This window comes from Rhipicephalus microplus, chromosome 10 (genome assembly GCF_043290135.1).
Source record: "Rhipicephalus microplus isolate Deutch F79 chromosome 10, USDA_Rmic, whole genome shotgun sequence".
Taxonomy (NCBI): domain Eukaryota; kingdom Metazoa; phylum Arthropoda; class Arachnida; order Ixodida; family Ixodidae; genus Rhipicephalus; species Rhipicephalus microplus.
Genome location: NC_134709.1, coordinates 35,196,002 through 35,218,501, shown reverse-complemented (window position 1 = coordinate 35,218,501; position 22,500 = coordinate 35,196,002). Strand labels below are relative to the sequence as shown.

Here is a 22,500-nt window from a genome sequence, read left to right as displayed (position 1 = left end):
GGCCCCCTGATTGATTGATATGGAAGGTTTAACGTCCCAAAACCACGATATGATTATGAGGGACGCCGTAGTGGAGGGCTCCTAAAAATTTCGTTTACCTGTGGTTCTTTGACATGCTCCCATATCTGAGCACACGGGCCTACACTAAGCGGGCCCTCTAGCATTCCACCTTTAATGGGAATGCAACAGCTGTGACCAGGATCGAAATCGCCGTTCTCGGGTTAAGCCAGCCGACCATGTGACAGTGCGCCGTCGGGGCGGACAAAGAACGCTTCCCAACGTAGTATAGAAGACGTGTTGAGAGTTCTGTACAACACAAGTTCATCTGGGCAACATACCCTGTCGCTTTATGTACGTAAAGGCAAAACGAAAAGTTCCCTACCGACAAATGTCAAAAGCCACTCCCACCACGTGTCACGCTTTCTCAGTGGTGTGAGCAACTGTTGAACAGCATAATAATAGTCGCGGCCGGGCTAGACTGCACCTGTGTACTTGTTGCAGGGAGCGCGCAGGTGCTGTCTAGTCCGGCCGTGTAATAATATCGGGGGTTTTACGTTAAAAAAACCCCCGATATCACCACGAGAGACGCCGTCTAGTGGAGGGCTCCGGAAATCGTACAGGATCGAACGCGTGACCTTCGGGTCAGCAGGCGAGCACCGTAGCCACTGTTCCACCGAGGTGGACGGTTGAACAGTGGTCCAGCCTCAATTCTACTTTAGCATTCTCTGTCTTTGAAACGCCATGCACTTTCGTAGATTCACAGCCACCGTGGCTGACGCAATCTCTGGCATTCAACAACGCGCTGCGCAGATTTTCCGCGGCGCAGATAACGGTGGCCCCGGCGGACACCTTGTATTTTACCTCGTTGTATGGTCCAGCTCGCCGGTGGGAAAATAAGTGACGTGTTGCACACCGCGTACGCACCTGCGTTTAAATGTCCTAGTCACGCGCCAGCTGTCCCAGCAACCGTTGCAAAAATACAGTTCTCCGAAAAAAAAAAAAAAAGAAAGCCCGGGAAGGCTGATGCGAAGGTGAGCTCACGCACGGTAGAACACCGTACGCACGGCCGCTCAAGCAGAGCAACCATACGCGAAAGTGGACGCATAAGTGTATGCCAAGGCATTTTTATTTCGGCACGTAAGACAGTGTTGGGGGAAATGAAAATTTTAACGTGGACGTGCTTCACCGCTCCCGTGCGTGGAAACGCCCACTTTTTTTGCGGCAGTACCAGGCGCAACATGAATGCGTGTGAAATCTTAATGCAGGAACGCAGTCTACGAAGTACTACGCAACAGAAATAGACAGCACTGATTGACAATCGTAACATGCTTTCCTGTAGTTCTTCAATACGTCTCGCACCTGCCTACTGTGCAAATTTCGGCCGGCGTTCTGGATTATCCTGATTCTCGCGTTTCACATTCCGCGCACTAGAGGGCCGCGTGTCTTTTTTTTCCCTCTCTGACGCCGCCGGCGCGGTACTTTTTTTCCTCGCACCTGTAGCCTGTTGACGCCGCCGACGGAGTGTAGCAGTTGGTGTGGGCGGTACCTCTAAACTACTCGCACGAGACAACAGCGGCAGTACGTAGATTTCGTTTCCACTCTAACGATAGGGTCGGTTTCTGCGCTCGGCGGTGTGGTTTCTCCGTGCACCCGATGCACTTGCCGTATCCGGCGGGAAAAGAGCGTTACGGCTGCAGTAGTTTAGCGTAGGGAGCAGCGTCTACCGACTGAGTGAGTGCCCGCGAAAGAAGCCCACAATCAGAATGTCTACGACACCGGACGCGTTGCCGGCTGAAGCGCCGGCACCCAGGCTCTGCCACCTGATCAAGATCTCCACGTTCGACGGATATGGGTTCAACCTGCACGCCGAGAAGTCGAGGCCGGGCCAGTTCATCGGCAAAGTGGACAGCGGCAGTCCAGCCGAGCTGGCCGGTATGTTGGAAGGTGACCGCATTGTCGAGGTTAACGGCGTCAACATCGCCAGCGAGAGCCACAAGCAAGTCGTAGAAAGGATCCGGGCTGTGCCGAACGAGACGCGCCTGCTCGTGGTGGATAGCGCGACGGACGCATGGTACACCGAGCACAAGCTGGTGCCCCGCTCTACGCAGGATAACGTGCGCTACATTCGGACTCCCACCACCGGTGACGACAGCGACGATGTCGTCGACGGTGGCGTGCAGCCGCAGGCCAACGGACACCACGCTGCTTCAGAGACGGCGACCGAGGAGCAGCAGCCGAGTGCATCGCTTCCGTCTGCCAAGGTAACGTAGACGCCTTCCGAAAGTTCAGTAACGAAAGTTTCATTATTTCTTCGTTTATACAACGTTAAAACACTTGAACTTCCGCTTGGAATTTCGTGATTGTCGCGCCATCTCCTAATGATTGTTGAACTCACAATCGCGTTTAGAGCCAGTTGTGTGTTATATGTTCACAAATATTACCACCCGTAGAGGACGCGCTCGTCTGCTAAATCTGAGTTGAGGCACAGCGATTGAAGTGGCGATTTATCGTTGGAAGCAGAGACCCAGCTAAAGATCTTCAGAACATCGGATGCCACCTGTTGCGCGCCGCATTGAAACATGTGTGAACTGAAACGCCGCATTCTTTTTACGCATAGCTACGACGTGTACGAGAGCGGAGCAGCTGTTGGTAATTCTAGTTTCGCGTCGGGCTTTTTAAAAAGCCTTCACTCTTGTGAACCTCCAATCGGGTGCAACCGGTTGCGCAGGCACCGCGTCATTACTACAGGCTTAGTAGATAGATGACGCGCGAGAAATTAATTTCGCGCGCGCGCTTTGTCACGAAGAAATTTACAGTTAAAGAACGGCGAAGGGGTCTCGTGCTTTTGAAAGCAGATCTGGTAGTTTCGACGGTGATGCGATGACTCTTACAGTATAGTGTCGTTACGTTGATAGCGGATACGTGATGCCGTCTGCGTCGACCTTTTTTACAAGTTCTTCGTATAGTTCACCAATTCTGAGAACTGTGTTTAAGGCGGCGGTCTCACTCCGGCGGCACGAGCACATCGTTTTTGTCACTTTTCCAACTGACGTGGCGGCTGTTCTTCTTGTCTTATATAGTTGGTTTATGTGTCATTGAAAAGCTTAATTTTTGTACATTTCAAACATATCTATTAAAAATAAGTAAGCTTTTAGCATTTTGGTAGGGAGAGCCAAGAATAAGCGCTAGTTACATGGTTTGGTCTGACTGTGTGTCAGCAGTGACCACTTTCTGAAAAATCTGCTGCAGTTACAGCACTGTTCTTTGCGCAGAACATTTAAGACATATTTATCTATTTCCTCAACGTAGCAAATTATTCTAGCACTTTTACTGTATTGCTGATTAGCTTTTGAAAAGAGCCAAATTTAGTAAATGTCGATGCGAACTATCCGGCACCTATTCGCTAGAGAAAATTCATTTTCAGGGTGTATATAGAGGATGTCATTTTCCGTTTGAGTGCTCAATTTTATTTATGTACGCCCGCTCACTTTTTAATTATATTGATCTAAATTGGGCAATATTCTCATTAGATAGACCTACCGTGGCCCATTTTTGCGGAGAACTACTGAAGTTCGTTTGCTGAATTTGCACGTAGATAAACTAGAACCCCTGATCTATTTCCTCAACGTAGCGTTTTTCAATAAAGTAAGCAGAAATGCGAAACAAAGCTCGCGAATTGTCTTAATTTATCGTGCCGTAAACATCAACAAAGTCGTTGTTATCTTGAAATAGCAATGAAATCTAAGCATGCATAGCCTAAACTATAACAGTTACGGTCTCCTGGTATACTTATGCACACGAATCGCACACAACAGCTGCAGGAATATTGAGAAATCTACATTATTCCTATCACTACAACGAAAATCTTCCCCTAGCGCCACCTAAACAAAAATAAGGAAAGCGCTGAATTTGAAGGTTCCCTGTCTCCCCGAATGCGGCGTGCAAAAACATTTTGCCTCAGGAGGAAACGTTTTTTCTAACTTCAAACCATGCACCGTCATCTGTAAGCCTTCCTCCCCTCAGAGTCTCATAAGGCTGCGCGGTACCGCGGGAGAGCGTGAAAACAGGTCGGCAGTATCCTCCGAGAGGGTGGGGTGAGCGTCTTCACGGGAAAAGAAAGGCCGAATTCATGGAAAGTCCCTCTTTTATGTGTGCACGTCTTTGTCGCCCTCCTCACCCCCCACGGACTAAAGCGAAAAGCGAGGGCTGTGCCACGACAGTCAGAAGAAAGCAGAAAAACGAACGACAAACGAGCGATACGAGCGAACTGAGCAGACGTGCGTGAGTAAGGTATTTGTGAATATCTTTTTTTTTTTTACCGTGAAATATACGGAGCTTCAGACGTGCTGCGCTTGTTCGTATGAACCCATCACAACAAACAGCACAAACACGAAACGAGGCACACCTACAGGAATGAGATGAAGTCTGTTTTGTACTTTCTGCGTGTTTATTTCATTTATTTACTTTGGGGAAAACTACGGTGCGGCAGGAGTTGAGGACGCGTGTTCGCTTTCCGCCTTTATATACGACAAGCGCACATTTCCATAGCGCCGAAATGCGCGAACACCAATGTTCTGGAGTACCCCATGACGGCGTTCCTCATAATCACTGCAAACTCGCTCTAAGGGGACGCGGGCGCTTGCAAACTCTTCCCTCGAAGTCAGCTGTGAATATCCGTCATCGGTTTCAATAAACCACAAAACCGAGCAATATTTATTCCGTTGCTCACTGCATAAACTGGCTAAAATCATGCTACTGCCTGAAAATCTTGCAGATTTTTCAGCCAGTAACAACGAAGCGAAGTGGCATGAAATTTGCTGAATGCACGGCGTGGTGTAAGAAAGTACTTCGGTGCGGGGACAGCAATGAGGCACCAGGGCTCTTGTTTTTTTCTGCTTTGAAGCACCCGCGACAAGTGAGGTCCTTCAGGGAGGCAGAAAGGCGGATAACTTTTGACTATGCTCCCACTGAGCAGGTCTGGTGGGGGAGCGGCAGTGGTGAAGCCCATCTACATTTCCTGTGCACTGAAAACTTGTTGGTTTTCTTCGGTGCCAGTGTACAACACCATGCGACAAGGCACCCTGCCGACGCTTTCGCCTGAAGGAGAGAGAGAGAGAGAGAAAGGCAAAGGAAAGGCTTATATGATACCCTACACGGGGAGGGGGAAGGGGAGAAAAACAATAGAGAAAAATGTCAAGGACATGCGGCACCTGCTGACAATTCGTCATTAGGAAGTCTGCTGTGCGGAGAACTGTCAATGCGTCAAGATAGCAGCTCCTTGACTCGTTAGCGTGAGTCATAAGGCTGACGAGTAGAAATAGCCGATCTTGGACTTACGCCTAGTAGCTCAAAAAGAACAGAAACGTTTCTGAAAGGGATAAGTTTATAAGAAAGTGTGGTGACATCGGTGTGCATAAAACACGTTTACATGAGTGCGAAACATGCGCTTCGCATTCATGTAAGCAATGGAAGGCGCATTGCACTAATGCGTAGGAAATGGGCAGTTTTGCGAGTGCCGGTCGATTCACGGGCCGTAAATCACGATGAGGGGAATGGTGGCCCCCCGTTGTGCGAACTTCGTGCGTCCCTCTTTCGCTATAAGGAATTTATTAATATTAGCTCAAGAAAACAAAAAACGTACGTTCGAGAAAGAAGTGGGACGAAGCAGAAATGTCGGGAGCTGAGATATTCCTGCCTCCCGCCACTCCTTTCTCAAGTCATTGTTATTTTGCTCGCGCTAATATGTACCTATTTATATAGTGGTTGATGACGCAGAAAATTGTGCGAATTTCTGTTTCCCGTGCTCGAGGCACGACTAAGCTAATGAGTTATTTTTTTTAGTTCTTTTACATAAACCAACTCGCCCAGCTACAAGTCGCTGTAATCTGATACTCGCTCGCTGTAATCAGACACCACATGGTAGCTGCGGCGTACAGAAGACGAGAGGTCCTGCAAACGGCGTCGCATCACCTTTCCGAAACGCGCTTGCAAAGTCGATGGGCTACTCTGGCATTCGTGTAAAATTGATTACAGCCTGACAGCTCGAAGCAACTGCCAGTCAGTTGGCTGCCAGCTGGGGCGACTAACTTCATTCAACAAGAGGCCGGCACGCCGTCTCCACGGTTGTTGGGAGTGGGGTCCAGTTCCTCTTTCCTCGATAAGAAAGCACGTTTGCGTATAGCCGGGCGTCGACAGTTTGCCGTAAGCCGGCACGACAACTGGCGCATCACGACCATGTAAACGGGGGTAATGCGCTAGAAAGATGTATCCCACAAATGCGCCAGGCAAATCTGGATTTCGAGGGGTAAGTCGACCCAGAGTACTTTTCACGACAAAGGAACGCCGACCACTCGTCGTGTTGGTCTTGTGTGCACTTCTCGCACACTACAAGACATCTGCGAGAACAGAAAGCAAGAGCTTCTCGGGACTAAAGTCCACTAAATTTTTCTTTTTTACCTAAGCAACGACAACTGCCTCCTCTCCCGACCCTCTCTCACACACAGCCGGTGGCTGCCACCATGTGCTTCCTAACTAGGAAGACTTCCAAAGCCACGTACGTATAAGTAAATTAGCCACGCGCCTATCAGTGAACATTTGTGCGAACGCGACGCGCCTTTCCCCTCTAGCTAGTCCCCCGTCAATAGTGAGCGAGGAACGCGTTTTACCAGGTACCAAGAAGGGGTGTCCGAGGCGACACCACTAACATCTGAATAGTCTAGATGGCCTCGCACGAGGGCAGGAGATTTGGAATAACAGCCACTATGCTAGCCTGAAGGTGCGAGGCAGCATGACGAGGGGGGAGGCGGACTGAGTGAGGATAAGGACGGACACAAAAATGCATGCTCAGCACGGAAGGTGACAGTGCTGTAGTAGCGTGAGACACTAGAGATAGAACGCATTTCTGCCGCATCCTCTGGTGTCCACTGCTCGCGTAGAGGGCTTCTTTAGAGTTAGCTTAGCGTGCGCTGCGAGTGCGTGTGGGAGTACCTGCAGCACAAGTGCCTTGCCGGGCTTCACATGAGTCATGACAAATCATAAGGATAGAGCTTCACGGAAGAGGAAGAGAGCCGCCATCGCGGCATGTCGAGCACGGGCAGCAGCTGCATTTTCACACCATTCAAGGTAAGACCATTTCGATTACTGTGGTTTCTTTTGATAATAAAAGCGCGAAGCTACAGCAGCAAAAAGAAAAAAAAAACATTATAGAAGCCTATTCTTGATACGGTGGCGAGCTCGTTTTGTACCCCAGACGCAATGTGGGCTCCGTAAAGGAAGGAAGGAAGCAGAAGGCAAATTGTCACGTTGTGGGCGACATTCTTTCTATGATCAGCTTTACGTTGCCAGCTACACTGCTATACCTTACTCTATTTTATGTTGGCATGTTAGTTTTGGCGGCTATATATGTACAAAGACAAATTCGTTAGAACTTCTGTTTTACGGCTTCAGGTGAACAAAACTGTCCAATGCTATATCCCGTACTTTGTCGCTGCAGCGCCTATAGGTGCGTGTACAGGACGCTGGACACGCAGTCACTCCTAGATAATGCGCGCCCGTGAGAAGAAAGTGCTAAGATCTGCGGACGTGTGGTGTCTATAAAAAACCTTGTTTTTTTGTGTATCTGAAATGTCGCTGCCGTGTATCAAAAGGCTAAGGGTAGGTGCTTCTTAGCGCTGTGACGAGAGGTCTGGGCGAATCAGGACCTACAGCACGCTGTGTGTACGTCACAACGCTCCTGCTTGCGTGTTTATCTGCTTGGGCGCCTTTTATTTGTCGTGACCTTGTGCTCCGTCTATCTTTCTGACCTGCACTTGTCCGATCGAACAGCATATTTGCGGGCGGAACATTGAGCAGTGGTGGCAAAGCCCGGCATTTTTGTCTGATGCTGCTTTTTTCGCAAGCACGCGGCGTGCTTGAGAGCTGAGCACTGTAACTGAGAAAGTGTTCTATAAAAGCTAGACTGTGCTCAAAGTAAAAAAAAAAAAAGATGCGAGATGCACCCAATCAAATGATTCTGTACACACGAGCGCTTATCCCACAGCGCATGGACACGCGCGCACACAGCGTGTCACATGCCCTATCCGCCCAACCATCCTCTCAAAACGCTATGACGCACTTGTCAATCCGTAATGGTTCATATTTTATCCCGGCCACCCTTTTCTACCGTAAATATGCTTTTTTGGAAACAAAACTATTTAATTTATATATTGATATATTGATTGATTGATTGATTGATTAGGTTCAAGGAAGGCAGCCCAAACACCTGTATCATCTATCTTGCCTTTTATCGACATTCAAGCAACCCATAGTAGACGACTGCCGGGAGAAATTCTTTTCAGTAATTATCCCGACTGAGAAAAGGACTCGCCCTTTTATTTTGAGTTTTGCATCGGTCCCTCACCACACCAGCTTATTATTCATGCCAGCTTTGGAAGTGTAGTTGCTACGATCCCTGTGCATCTGGTGCTAGCTCACTAACCACATGATGTACTTTCCTGTAAAATTTTCAGGAAGGCGAATTCGCCGGAGAGCAACAGAGAGCAACGCCAAAGCGCCGCCTGTACGCCATGCTTGGACGACAGTGGTTTTGCCAGAGAGGATGACGCAACGTCTGAATACTGGGACAATTTCGGCATCGTCGAGGAGTCGCTGCCGGGCCTGAGTCTGGAGACAAGCGTCACAACTCAGCCAGAGGAGCCGATCATCACCGGAAGACGAGTTGTGTCGCTGGCCCATTTCGTGAACGCTGTTCGTAGTCTCGACGACCACAGCTGTCCTAAGCTGACTGGACGTTTTGCACTCGTGAAAGAACGGAGAGTGGGGCTCTGGTCGGAGCTCACTTTTACCTGCAGTGAATGTCAGGAAATCAGAAACTTGACGACTGACCCCGTCACAGAACCAACGTCCCTCACTGACAAAGCAAACGTAGGAGTCAATGATGCTGCTGTTTGGGCATTCATGAGTATCGGATCGGGCCACTCGCAGTTCGAGGAAGAAATGGCAGTCATGGAAATTTCTGCTATGAGCAAAGGGGCTTTTCTACGCCGGGAGGAGTCCCTGGGAAAGGTAAATAAGCTGATAAATATTTATATTCTCTTTCTGAAGACGATGAAGGATGTGCTTTATTTTTAGTAAAATTCACGTGAAGTGACAATGGCACGTGCATGGCAAGCGTTTTGAACGGGAGTACGGCACGATGAGAATTTCTCTGCAACATTTCGTCGTATACAATGAAACGATTGATCGTGAGATGTCAGGATTACAAGTGAGCCAGTAATCGTCCTGTCTAGGAGCTCACTCCCGCATTGACGCAATTACAAAGTGCGGCATCGCTATTGTGAAAACAATTTCGACGTTGTAATCTGCTATAATTTTTGTTTTGTTGCAGTGCTGGAAAACCGTCCTTTTTGACCAAATGATAAAAGCCGGAAAAGAAGAAAAAAAAAAACTCGCGGAAGAAGCTGGGGCTTTCTGTGAGGATGGCATACCCCCCTATATTACAGTGATTGTCTATGGTGGGTGGTCACACCGCAGTCATGGACACCGGTATTCCGCCAACTCTGGTGTCGCTGTGATTATAGGAGAACGCACGAAGAAGCTCCTCTACCTAGGAGTACGAAACAAGCTGTGCAGTACCTGTGAGCACTATTCTAGGACGGGAAAGGGCAAGAAAGACCATGTGTGCTACAAGAATTGGAACCAAAGCTCAGGGGCAATGGAGTCGGATATTATCGTTGAAGGCTTCCAGAGAAGCGTGGAAATGCATGGTGTGGAATACCGGACATTCATAGGAGACGGGGATTCGTCCGTTTTACATCAGATACTCACGAAAGTGGAGTACGGGCGCTTTGTAAAAAAGAGGGAATGTGCAAACCATGTTGTGAAATGTTACACCACTCGGCTCTATGGCATAGCCAAAGAAACAAAGGGCAGTTCAGCTTTCCTAAGTGGCCCTAGGATTAAGCGGTTAAAGAATGGTGCACGGAAGGCCATAAAGCACTACGCAAACATTCTTAGAGATGTACAGGGCACTGCACAAAAGCAGCGTGCCCAGAAAGCCGACCTTACGCGCCAGCTTGCGGGTGACCTAATAAATGGCCCAAAACATGTTTTTGGTTGCCACGACAGTTGCAAAGACTACTTCTGTGATGGCACCAAAGGTGACAACATTTATGATGGCATGCCTAAGGTGCTACAAATGAAAATAGTTACCGCTGCCAATATAATTGCCGAAAAAGCTGACCGTCTTGTGACAGATGATACAAGTAATCTTGCCGAGGCAGTCATGGCACTGGTAGCCAAACTATCTGGTGGTAAACAGATCAACAGATGTCAAAAGGGCTCTTATGAACACCGCTGTTATGGAGCTGGGCTCAGCTTTCAGCTGGGGCCACAGTGGCACTGCACCACATCCAAGGCTGTAACCTGCAAGAGCCCCGCAGCCGTCTTGAAGCGCTACGCAAGCAAGAAGACGGCTCAGAAAGCAAACAAAGAGTCTCTCAGAAGAAAACTGTTTGAAGAAAATGGCCACCAGCAGCATAAACGCAAGGAGTCTACGGTGAACGACTCAATGATTCATTATGGTCCGAATTGCCAGCAGCCAGACATGCCACCAGAGCAATATGCCGAGAAAGAACGGGCTGTTTTAGCAAGCCTGCAGGTGAATGAGAAACAGCAGATGGAAATTGAGAAGGCTACTCGAGGACAGGCTGATAATCCTACATGGCATTTTGAAAGAAACATGCGCCTAACGGCGTCGAATTTCTATGCAGTATGCCGAAGGAGGGAGTGGACACCGTGTGACACGCTCGTGAAGACCCTGCTCTATAAAAAAAATTTCACCAGTGCCGCTCTTGAGCATGGAAGACAACAGGAGCGTGTTGCACTCCGGTTATACGAGCAAGAAATGGAAACTGCTGTGCAACCTTGCGGATTATTTGTTTACCCAGAGTACGGATTCTTGGCGGCGTCGCCAGACGGATTAATTGCGAGCGACGGTATCGTGGAGGTGAAGTGCCCATTCACTTCGAAGGACATGGAGCCATCCGAGGCAGCTAAAAAGTACAATCAAAGGAGCCAAGTACACGAACCACCCAAATTGAGCTGCTCTCATAACTATTTCTACCAAGTGCAAGGCCAGCTGCATATCACTAAAAGAAGTTTCTGCCACTTCGTCGTCTGCACGTCGAAGGGCATCCACGTACAGCGGATCGAAAGAGATAATGACTTTTGGAAATTCAGAATCCTTCCACAACTAATCAGATTTTACAGAGACTGCATGTTACCTGAAATTGTAGATCCCCGTATACTACGCGCAGCATGCCCATACGCAGACCACAGTGGAATGTGAAAGCAATTGAGTCACACCAGCAGTCTAAACGAGCTTCGATGAAGAACAAGGAGGCAAAGCAGAGTGGCGACTCGGACATTTTCCACAGCCTTGAGTCGTAGGACTGCTGGGCGCGTGCACTGTCAAGAAATTCACCAATTGTGACGATGCTATCTAATGGTGATTTTGAGCGCACTTTCGTGTTGGGGCAACGCCAAGTGCGTCTGTAGTTTCGGCCATCTGCAGTTGTAGCTATTTACATATTTCCACGCAAATTGCCAGTGCTTGAGCGTTACGCATACCACTTTGTGCATTGCAGGCGCCGCGAACCAAGCGAAATGCCGAGAGCCCCGTTACGACAAGCGAAGCCAGCCGCAGTGCACGTGCCAGCCCTGCACGCGCGCGAGCTGCTACGGGGGGGGGGGGGGGGGGGGGGCTAGCGAGCGTGACGGAGGAAGAAGGCGAGGTTAGAGGCCAGTGGCGAGTGACATCAGCAGACTCCGCGTTCGCTCTCTTTCGTCCTTGTTCGCTCTACTGGTTACGCCGACGACGCCAACAGGCGCCGCCGCTCAACGCAGCAGTATGTGCGTAAGAGCTTCGCTCTAAAGAACTGCACATTAGGAGAACGACCTTGTATATATCGAATGGCAGATGCAGGCTCAGATTTGACGATAGCAAAGACTCTTTCTCGAACAAGCTATGAGGTAGCAATTCACTTCTTTGTGTCGGGTGTGTCATCAGCCATTCACGTGCGTTCTGCAGCAGCAATGACCGAGAGACATGACCACAGAAGCGCCAATGAACTTTTGTAAAAAGTTCGTGTGTGATATAGGATAACGGAAAATAATAATAAAACATACACCTTCATTCTCTGCTGTCACAAGTTCGCATCCGAAAATCGTGATTATATGTACTTTTGCTTTGTGCGATTTCACATTTCTGTGAATGTATGCGTTGTAGTTCTGCGGGCTTTTTTGTGTGTGTGATGTTCAGGTGTCTTCGTGGCTGTAACCAAGTGCTGCCGACGCTCGTTTCGTACTAAATAAATTGTCACAACAACGTGTATTGACTCAATCTTGCTTACTGCATGACAGCCCTTCATTGCATAGCATATACACAACACTAAGACTCGTTGCTTGAAGATATGTTAGCCGACACAGTTATTTGAATTGACCAATCATGCATCCAAAAGCCTTATCCAGTGCGACAAGACCTTTTCTTCAACTCCTTTGCAACTATTGTATTTGTGTACTCATGTTTTTGCCTTGCATGCACTTTACGAACTCGAAATGGGTACGACATAGAAGTAATACAAGCAGCGGCTGTGTAGAAAGATGCATGGGAGATGCACTGTACCATAAGTCTTCCCCTCCCTTGTTGCACTCCTGGGAGGTTTGTGTGAATCCGCCCCAGTTTTTATCATGAGATGTTTATAGAGCTTGAGGTAACGGCCTCGAATCTACGAGCTTGCAGTCAATAACTGATTTGGGCGAAACGATCACTCTTCATGTTATTGCCACGACCTTTACAGGAAAAAAAAAAAGATGTTGAAATAGCGTACGCGAATAGAGAAGTCGTTCCTTGGACAAGGGAATAACGCACCTGGACCATTCAGGCCACGCATATGCGAGTCTCGCTCATATGACACACAAGAGGTAATTGCTTCATTTTCGTCATAAACATAGTTTGTCGACTAGTCCGATGGTTTGCGTACGGCAACGTCATAAATAAACGCTGCATCAACCAAAACATGAATTCATACTAGCCTGCTGAAGTTTCAATTCTAATGAAATAAATTACGCTACGTATAGTGGGGAAAACTAATGATTATGCAGTCGGCACGTGTTGGGCACCGTGAGTCACAGCGGCCGCACTTCTTAGCACGCGATTGGCCTAACTACCCGTTTTTTTGTTTTTTTTTTGAAAATTTGGAAGCTTAGGTCATACTGGGAAGGAAGTATACATAGTCAAATATAATTTGCCTTCTCCTGTCCCACCGAACCGCATCACGCTCCAGCAACCCCAATTATTTGTAGAACGAACTGTTCCGTTGAACCTCGCATGAATACTCATAGTCCAAGTTTTGATCTCCATTGTATACATTGTTGTGACCTCCGCGATAGAGTTTTTCACTCAATCCCGCATTCCGGCACTGTATGGAACGTAGAGCAGCTGGCCAAGCAGGCTACGCAGCCTACATGAGGGATCTCTTGAAAAGCAGCGACCGCAGGGGTCAGGGGCTAGTGAGCACGGAGAGAGATGGAGGTGTCGGTGAAGGGGAGAAAAAAAAAGCCCCTGCTCAGTGCCTCATTTCTTCGAACCGTGTCAGCGCGATTTGCACCCCCTCGTCATGCAGTGTGGCGCGCCGGCACACGTGTGGCAGTTCACCTCCGAAATATTGGCTTTCCAGTCCTGACTTGGTGGCGCCGTCTGGTATTTTTTCCAGAACTACTCGCAATATGGCGACAGTAGAACCGCCACCTTAAGAAATTAGCAGCTCCCTAACTACCTGCTTGCAGCGCGCACGCTTCAATCACTACATCAGTTTCTTGGGAGCCTACTGACGTACGAGTACATCATATTTTTTAAAGCGTACACTCATTAATTCTCAATTCACTTTATAGCACATTCATTGAATAGCAAACGAGTGGGTAATTTAGGATGGGTAGATCTAATGAGCATTTCATTGTGTGACAAAGCCTTGGCAAACACGCTTTTAGGTTCTGATGTTTGAGGCAAGGACAGGTCGGCTGTAACGACTTCCGTTAAACGGTGTTGATGACTAGCTTAGTCCGTGGCCTATTGCAGCCAGACGAACAAAATGTGTCTTCCCTTGAAAGCTCAGTAGCGTAGGATAGATACGAACAGCTTTTTTTTTTCTCACAAACATGTTCGGAGGTCATGTAGTATATACACGATGCTGTACAGTAGGAGCTTAAGTGCTTTCTTGCTTGCGGGAAAAAAACAGCAGTGAATCGCGACTTGTGACAATGCGGTGCTTTGCTAGCGCCATTAATTGTTGAACCACGCTATAAGCGGTACGTCGGGCTATGCGGCCCAATAACCGGTTCGAGTCTTCTCGTTGTTGAGGACGAAGGCGCCTCCACTTCAGTGGCGTAGCCAAGGGGTAGCACACCAGCCCACTGTCCCGTGCACCCCCCCCTCCCCCAATAACAATAATAATAAAAGAACAGCACAAGTGCTGTCCTATTCGAAGCGATCCCGTGTCTATCAATTTTCTTAAATTTCATCGCTCGTGCCGAATCCTCAGACAACTTTGACTTTGTTCTTTTTCCATCGTTACTAAGTATCTCGCTCCCAAGGAAACTGAGAAAAGCATACGGGCAATTAATTGCCAATTACGTTTAGGTGAACTGTGCTGCAATTATGGCATAATTAGAGTGAACGGTTACGAACTCTTCTAAAGACGAAACTAGTCTTCTCAATAAGCGTGCGATCAATTGCGAGCCCAGCTACAGCTGCTGCTATTCTCCCGTCCATTTTAATACTGCTGCTTGTATGTTTCATCTGCGTACGGGAGTGCAACGCAACTCGTGTGTGAAACAGTTGACGTGTGACATATCCTTTTAACATCAGGTCGCCTGTTGCGTCTACTTTCTTCTGGGGATTCGGTGACCCTTTGCCGACTTCGATTCTAACAACTCTTGGCTTGGTATCGATTTGGTGCCATGTTTGAACCATGGCACCGAATCCCCTTCAGAAATGATCCATATGTGAGTTGTGGGGGAAAGGTCTTGTTCTTTGAAATTGAGAACGCTATAGCTGACACTCTGTACAATCCACCCCCCCCTCTCGCCCTTATCTTTACTGTTCTTCCGTCAACTGTGGGACTAAATTCCGCGACTACGGGCCACTGGCTGACTTGCGAGACACTTAGCGACAGGCACTGCATACCGTGGCGCCATGTGTGTTCCAACACGCGGCAACATCTTTTTTTTTTCTTTTTCGGCGTTCTCGCGTTCTTGCTCGTAAAAAATTTTATGCCTGTCCAGAATAAACGATTTAGGTCAGTAAAGTATTTATCTACAGGAACACTAAAGTGAACAAAATGAAAGAAAAAAAAAATGCGTTGCTTGTTAAGTGTATACCGCTGTCTGCCAAAAGAAAAATAACGCAAAGACAAAGTGCCGGGCGATTTCGAATTGGGCGCATCCTTCGTCTCTTCCGTCCGGCCGCGGTTTGGCACACTCGCACTACGTGCTGCCCGCCGTATTATCTTTTTTTTCTTTCCTCCAAGTAGCCTTTGGAGCGCCCTTGATTGAAATTCGGGTCCCCGAGCTGGATCCTGTCGTGGCCGGGTTTTTTTTTTTTTTTTTTGCCAGCTGATTGCCATCGTTCGTGCCTTGTGGGTCTCCCATCTTCGTGCTCGGTGTACCGTGTAATTTGAGCGCCCTATCTATCGGCGGGCTGCGCCGAGGTAAACAAATCGGTAGGAAGTAAAGGGAACGATAAAAAGAAAACGTAGAAGCAGACAACTCAGAGAGAGGCAGAAATTTCAGGTAGAGAACTTAAGAATAAGTCCGCCTCGGTCGATCAGTGGCTATAGAATCCTCGGCTGCTGACCGAAAGGTCGCGGGTGCGATTCCGGCCGTGGCGGTCGCATTTCGATTAGAGGCGACGTGGTGTTGGTCCGCGTATACTGTGCGATATGTCGGAGCACTTTGCCGAACACCACATGGTCAAAGTTTCCGGAGCACCAGTAGTATGTCTCTCGTGATTGTATCGTGGTTCTGGGTCTTAAAACCCCACCGTTGTTATTAAAACCCTAGAACAAATACATTTGCTTCGCCCACCCACCGAACCGCGGCGCGCCTGCCATTAACGTGTGCCCGAGTGGTGCAAGGGAGTCTTGCTCGGCGATTTTTGTCGTAACCGTAAATTCTTTTTACTGCTATAGGAAACGCTACGCATATTAATGATTAAAAGTTCGTCGTTACCACTCATAATGTTATGTTTCCTTGAGAGTGATGTCGGATTTCTTGCGGAAATGTGCCGGAAAATTTAAGTTTCTTGACAGTAAAACCGGCGCGATGGACGTATCCGTTCTTGAAAACCACGGGCCTGAAAAAACTTTCGTTGCGTCATGGAATTAGCATGTTGTATTAGATGGGACAACCGTGGCTGGGTGGGCAGAACTTCAAGTTTACTTTCTGGTTTGCCACCGGGGTGCGACTGACTAGACTAGTGACTTGAAGTGACTAGATCTAGACTAGTGACTTGAAAGAATTGCTGGCGTGTGAGACTATATAGACTGAATACTTGTCTCTAGCGGTAATGCCTGAATCGTAGCACAAGGACCTAGAATGCGGCACGATTATGTATAGTATCAACACCGCGTCGCTATCTACATATTTTTGCCGCCCCCTCCCCCCCCCTCGCAAAAAAAAAAAAAAATGCTGGAGCGTCAGGCTGTACAGCCTGAAAACTTGCGAATGTCTCTAACATCGTTTGACAACTGGATCATTGCTTCGAAATTTAGTAACTAGAATGTTGGGGTTATAATAGCAGACAGTCGAAACTAGCCGGCACTTAAAATCATCCATTCAACACTAGACAATTACAGTAGACAGTTATTTGACCCGCAAACGGTGGCGCACACTCACCATTATATAAGAAAAAAAGCAGACATTAGCAATCGTTTAGTCATAGTTAACAAGCTTTGACGAACGTCCCAGTGCTAACCAGTGCTAGTTAAACGCGAGTGAATACGGTAGGTTAGGCTACGCGCCAGGCATAAAAAAGTGCCGCCATATCCACGAAGTGAATGATGATGAGTGGGCGAAGCTCCGGAGGTAAACCTGGTAAACCATGAATCCTCTGTACATTTTGCCCACTCGATTTTATTACATCGCTCCCCCTAGCGTACGTCGCCGCACTAAATCGAACGATTGCCTTCAACCAATGACACGCGCCATATGTGACATCATTCCTATTTTATAAGATCTCGCGTCTTTCATCAACTACAAGTACCGCTTTCTAGTTTATAACATCTTTAGGGAGATGATTAATGCCCACTCATTATTTCAATTTGTCGAAACGCCAACAAGAATTGGTGGTGACAGTGCAAACATTCTTGATTTATTTTTGTGCAGTGAACCGGCTCTTGTATCCTCTGTTGTCACAGTCCCTGGTATCAGCGACCATGAAGTTGTTGTCACTAAAATGTCTTGTAGTGCTAAAAACCGCCGCGCTCAGGCACCCCGCAAAGTGTTCTCATATGAAAAAGGTGACTACCCATCACTGTCGCGTGAACTGGATGCATTTTTTCCTGAGTTCCAATCGCATAGTTCATCGTTAGACATGAATGCGCAGTGGAATTTCTTCAAAACAAAGATAATGTCCTTGACCCAAACTTTCATTCCTTCGTGTATCATTTCGGCCAGGCGACGCAATGATAAACCATGGCTCAGTAGGGAACTCCGATCAAAGATAAATAGAAAGAATCGATTGTATCGAAAGTATTGCCAAGTGCCTGATCCTGCGTTGCTTTCAAAAATGAAAGAGATAGGCAAAGTGGTGACAAAAGCTATGCGCAGAGCACAAGAAATGTACCTTTGTGATCTAGGCGAGAAACTTAAAACCAACCCCAAGGAAGTGTGGAAATACGTGAAAAATAAAAGTAATTCTAGACCCACTATTCCTGACATCATGGACGGGATAAATTACGAATCTAACACGGAAGCCAAAGCTCAGGGTTTCAATACATACTTTCAGTCTGTGTTCTCGCATCCAGTTAACACATGTAGTCTATGCCAGAATGATGGCTCGCTCCCGCAAATGAACGACATAGAAATTTCCGAACGCGGTGTCGTGCTCTTGTTGGAAAAAATAAATGTTCACTCTGCTCCTGGTCCTGACTGTATATCCAACTTCGTCTTGAAAAACTGCGCAGTGTCTATCGCCCCTTTTTTAACTCTCATGTACAAAACGTCGCTTGAACAATGCGTTTTACCGGCTGATTGGAAAAATGCCAACGTAACCCCAGTATATAAAAGCGGAGATAAAACAAAAAAGTGTAACTACAGGCCCATTTCTCTGACAAGCGTGTGCTGCAAGACACTCGAACATATCATTTACACAAACTTAATGAATCATCTTCAAAGTAATAACTTCTTTTCCCCATTGCAACACGGTTTCAGGGCGGGTTTCTCGTGCGATACACAACTGGTCGAGTTCACGCACGACATTGCAGCTTCTATTAACTCAGGCCTTCAGGTTGACTGTATATTTCTGGATTTCCAGAAGGCATTCGATTCCGTGTCACATGTGTTGTTGTTGCAAAAGCTTCATTGTCTAGGCATACCTAATGCCCTTCTCATGTGGATTGAGGCGTATCTTTCAGAAAGACAGCAGTGCGTGATTCTTGACGGTGTGTGCTCATCAAGCGTCGGTGTATTGTCAGGAGTGCCACAAGGGTCAGTTTTGGGGCCCCTGCTTTTTCTTATTTTTATAAATGATATCTCCGACAATCTCTCTAGCCGTGTTCGATTGTATGCTGACGATTGCTGCATTTACAGTAACATTACCTCTGAAGCGGACACCGTTCAATTGCAGAATGACTTGAACTCCATAGTTTCTTGGTGTGATTCATGGAGAATGACACTAAATCTGTCGAAGTGTAAATTGGTGAGGTTTACGAACAAAAAACAGCCTCGGATTTCAAATTACGTCATGGCCGGGGCTACCTTGCCGGTTGAAACAGAATATAAATATCTAGGGGTCATTTTTTCTGCCAACCTATCTTGGAACGCTCATATTAATTACTTAACATTAAAGGCTAGTCGAGTGCTAAATTTTTTGAGGCGCAATTTCAGACAGGCACCAACTAAGTTGAAAGAAACACTATACATATCCAATGTGCGTCCCATATTAGAATATGCCTGCAGTGCCTGGGACCCCTCAACAAAATCAAATATAGAAGCCCTGGAGCGTGTACAGGCACGCGCAGCACGCTTTGTGGCAAGCAATTATAACTTTACCATAAGATCAGCTGACATTCGTTCAGGATTGCAATGGCCTCTGTAAGCTGACCGGCGAAAATACCTACGACTGTCCCTATTTTACAGCATATTCATGAACAAGACAGGCATCGACAAGGATCAGTATATAAAGCCACCTACCTATGTGTCACCCCGTACTGACCATTCTTTAAAACTGCGTGAATACACTTCCAGGATCAACGCATTCAAATACGCTTTTTTTCCAAGAACCACGCATGAGTGGAACGGCTTGCCAGAGGAAATTGTCTCTGCGCCTCCCTTATCTTTTGTTAAAAATTTGCACAATTTTTTGTTGAACTAATCATTACTGTATTTCTGATACGTTCCGTACTAATTATTTTTTTTGTTTTTATTGCCCTATGTTACCAATAGCACTCTTCTCTTTCAACGTTTTGCTTTGTATTTGCAATTTGATGCCTTATTTATGACAGTGTTGTTTCACTTTGTTATGACTATGTTCTTTCAAACGATACAGCCTTTTATCCGCAACCATCTTTTTCGGTATATCGACTGTACTGTATTCTTTTGCTTGTTCTCCCCCCTACAATAATGCCCGTAAGGGCGATGTAGGTACATGTATAAATAAAAAAAATCTTGCATCTTTTCATCATCAGCTACAAGTACCACCATCTAGTAAACACTACAAGAACTAAACGAGAGGTGGCTACATACAGGAGACGGTACCGCCATCTAGCGAACACTGCAAGAACTAAACTAGAGGTGGCTACATACAGGGGACGGTACCGCCATCTAGTGAACACTGCAAGAACTAAGCTAGAGGTGGCTACATACAGGGGACGCACAGCCCACGCCCTAAGGAGCTTCGCCCCTAAAAAAAGCCAACATTAGCAATCGTTTAGTCATAGTTATCAAGCTTTGACGAACGTCGCGGTGCTAACCAGTACTAGTTAAACGCGAGTGAATACGGTAGGTTAGGCTACGCGCCTTGCATAAAAAGCTGTGTATAGAAATGCGCGATGAGAATCGTTTGGAACGACACTTTTGTCGCCTCATCGGAGCGCCTCTTCTTCGGCGTGTCCTCGTGAATTCACGCTCGAGCGAGAAATTACGCGGTATAGCTCTGTGCGATCGTGCGCCGAGCAGGTTTCACGATGAACGAGTCGTATTATTGATGTCTTTACTTTTTTTTTTTTCGTGCTGGTATGTTTACCCATTTCCCCTCTGTTATGCACTTCGAACGCCGCTTATTCTTACATGCGTTCTCGACTTGCCGATCCACTTTTCTTCCTTTATTTGCGGACGAGGTATACATAACTTAGCCAGTTTTTCCCTGTTGCAGCAGACGTGTGTCTGCAGGGTGCTAAGATAGGCCCGATTCTCGCGTAAGCGTCTGCAAAGAACAGTCCGTTTATTTAGACCTCTTTGATCGACGTTCGATTTGCCTCGAGCTTATTTTATCCCCTTGTTCGCAAGATTATCATCGTACATCTGCTCCCATCTTGTATCGAATGGTATATACCAGCTTTTTCTCGCCAGTCGCACGCGGTTAGGCTTAAGCGTTTATCTAAACCACTCACCGCTTATACGTCGGCGTTAGCGGGAAATTGCACGTCGAGTTGAGTCACGCGAGAGATAGCGCGAAGCTGAGCCGTGCGTCACGTACGGCTTTGCCTTCAAAACATGGCGACCACGGGGAACGAGATTCGGGGCACCGCGACTATACATTCCGGCGCTCGCAGTGCGCTAAAGAATGACCTTCGAGATCCTGGGCTTTTACGTAGAGGAAACCCTCAATGTCTCGGAAGTTGGGGTTTACCTGTCATCGGGAGAACACGCTTGCTCATATGCCAATAATGGCAGGCTGTACACTGTCAGAGTTGCGTGAGTAGTGTAGTAACATAGCAATTGGACATAATTGAACTAAATGTGGCACTCGACAAATTAGTCAAATTTTACTAATTAAACTAGATGATCTGTATGGGACGAATATACGATGTGATTTTCGAATCGAATTAGGTGAATTCCTCTAGTTCTTTTTTTTTTCGTGGTACTAATATCGGAACTATAGCACGCCTGTATTGAGGTTGGAAGTTGCGCAAGAATGCGCTTCCGTTCCTACGTTTTTGACTCACAAAGCCTCAGCGTATGCAGGCGTGGAATTATCAGTCGAAACGTCAGCGTACCTTTAGTCGCGCCGTCTTGGAGCGCATGTTGGAAATTGGTGCCAGGGTTATGGTCGCTTTTCTGTGCAGATGTGTACCTTGTGAATTCTCGTAGCAAATATCGGTAACGTCCCCCGCACTGATTATAACTACAACGACCGTAAGTATTTGCTGAATGTGAACACGCGGGTCGAAAAGTCCCTGATATTCGACTATTATTGGACTCGAAAAATGATTACTAGAAGAACTCGATTATTAGTCTTTTCGTATAATATGCATGCCCGTAAAGGTTGTCGGAGCACCGGGGACGCGTGAGCGTTGATTGGGCCGGACTGTGCAGAATGATTCTGCCTCACGGTAGGAGACCGCTGTGGCCATGTAGCTCATAATGTAGTTCGCCACGTAGTTAATAATTTAGCCCGTAAAGTAGTTCACAATGCAGCTCCTAATAGCATGACGAGAGTTCTACTAGTTATCTTCGATTATAACATCTACGATCTGCATAAGAAGTAGCAACTATATGGGTTTTTCATTGCCCTTTTCGCCTTAATTTCGTTTAGAGCCGTTGAGGTGCAAGTGAAGTGTGTATGACGTAATATGAAACTGTAAAAGGGCACGTGGTAACCTTTGCTCATAACTAGTACTTCCTGTCTGTATATCTATGGGCACCCGTATTTGACTTATTAACCACCGGATACTGGATATATTTCGGATTTCGTGAGACGCGCTAGGGTATCGCGATGCGATTTTCGTACGCCAATTGAGTTCAGAAGTAATGGCGGCGATTCCTCGTGATTAGTTATACTTGATAGGGCTGAACCCCTATCACGCCCAGGCGTGGGCTGAACCATTCGCCCCGAGGTGATTGCACAGGCGAGCGCTACCCGCCGCGGTGGGCTGGTGGTTATGGCCCTTAACTATATACTGTTCCGAAGGTAGCGGGATCGAATCCCGGCCGCGTTCTCGATGACGGTGGAAATGGTTGAGTCTCGCGTACTAAGCTTCAGGCGCACCTTAAAGAACTCCAGGT

General features: G+C 47.2%; 2 protein-coding genes across 2 annotated transcripts in view; both read left to right on the top strand.

The window, feature by feature from the left end:
• The first annotated feature begins 1,454 nt into the window (after positions 1–1,454).
• Positions 1,455–22,500, top strand: part of LOC119181935 (Na(+)/H(+) exchange regulatory cofactor NHE-RF2) — an 87,034-nt gene continuing 65,988 nt past the window's right edge. Inside the window, exon 1 of the mRNA XM_037433181.2 lies at positions 1,455–2,261. Coding sequence (XP_037289078.1) covers positions 1,764–2,261 — 498 coding nt within the window. The 5' untranslated portion in view covers positions 1,455–1,763. The remainder of the gene's footprint in view (positions 2,262–22,500) is intronic.
• LOC119167884 (uncharacterized) lies at positions 2,268–11,753 on the top strand. The gene is made up of 3 exons (XM_075875440.1): positions 2,268–7,122; positions 8,508–9,063; positions 9,386–11,753. The coding sequence occupies exons 1-3, from the start codon at positions 7,025–7,027 to the stop codon at positions 11,345–11,347; spliced, it is 2,616 nt and encodes an 871-aa protein (XP_075731555.1). The 5' UTR covers positions 2,268–7,024; the 3' UTR covers positions 11,348–11,753.

Coding starts and splice junctions, on each gene's coding strand:
- LOC119167884 (XM_075875440.1), top strand. CDS start 7,025: ATGACAAATCATAAGGATAGAGCTTCACGGAAGAGGAAGAGAGCCGCC. Junction 7,123..8,507: donor GCATTTTCACACCATTCAAG/GTAAGACCATTT, acceptor TAAAATTTTCAG/GAAGGCGAATTCGCCGGAGA. Junction 9,064..9,385: donor GGGAGGAGTCCCTGGGAAAG/GTAAATAAGCTG, acceptor GTTTTGTTGCAG/TGCTGGAAAACCGTCCTTTT.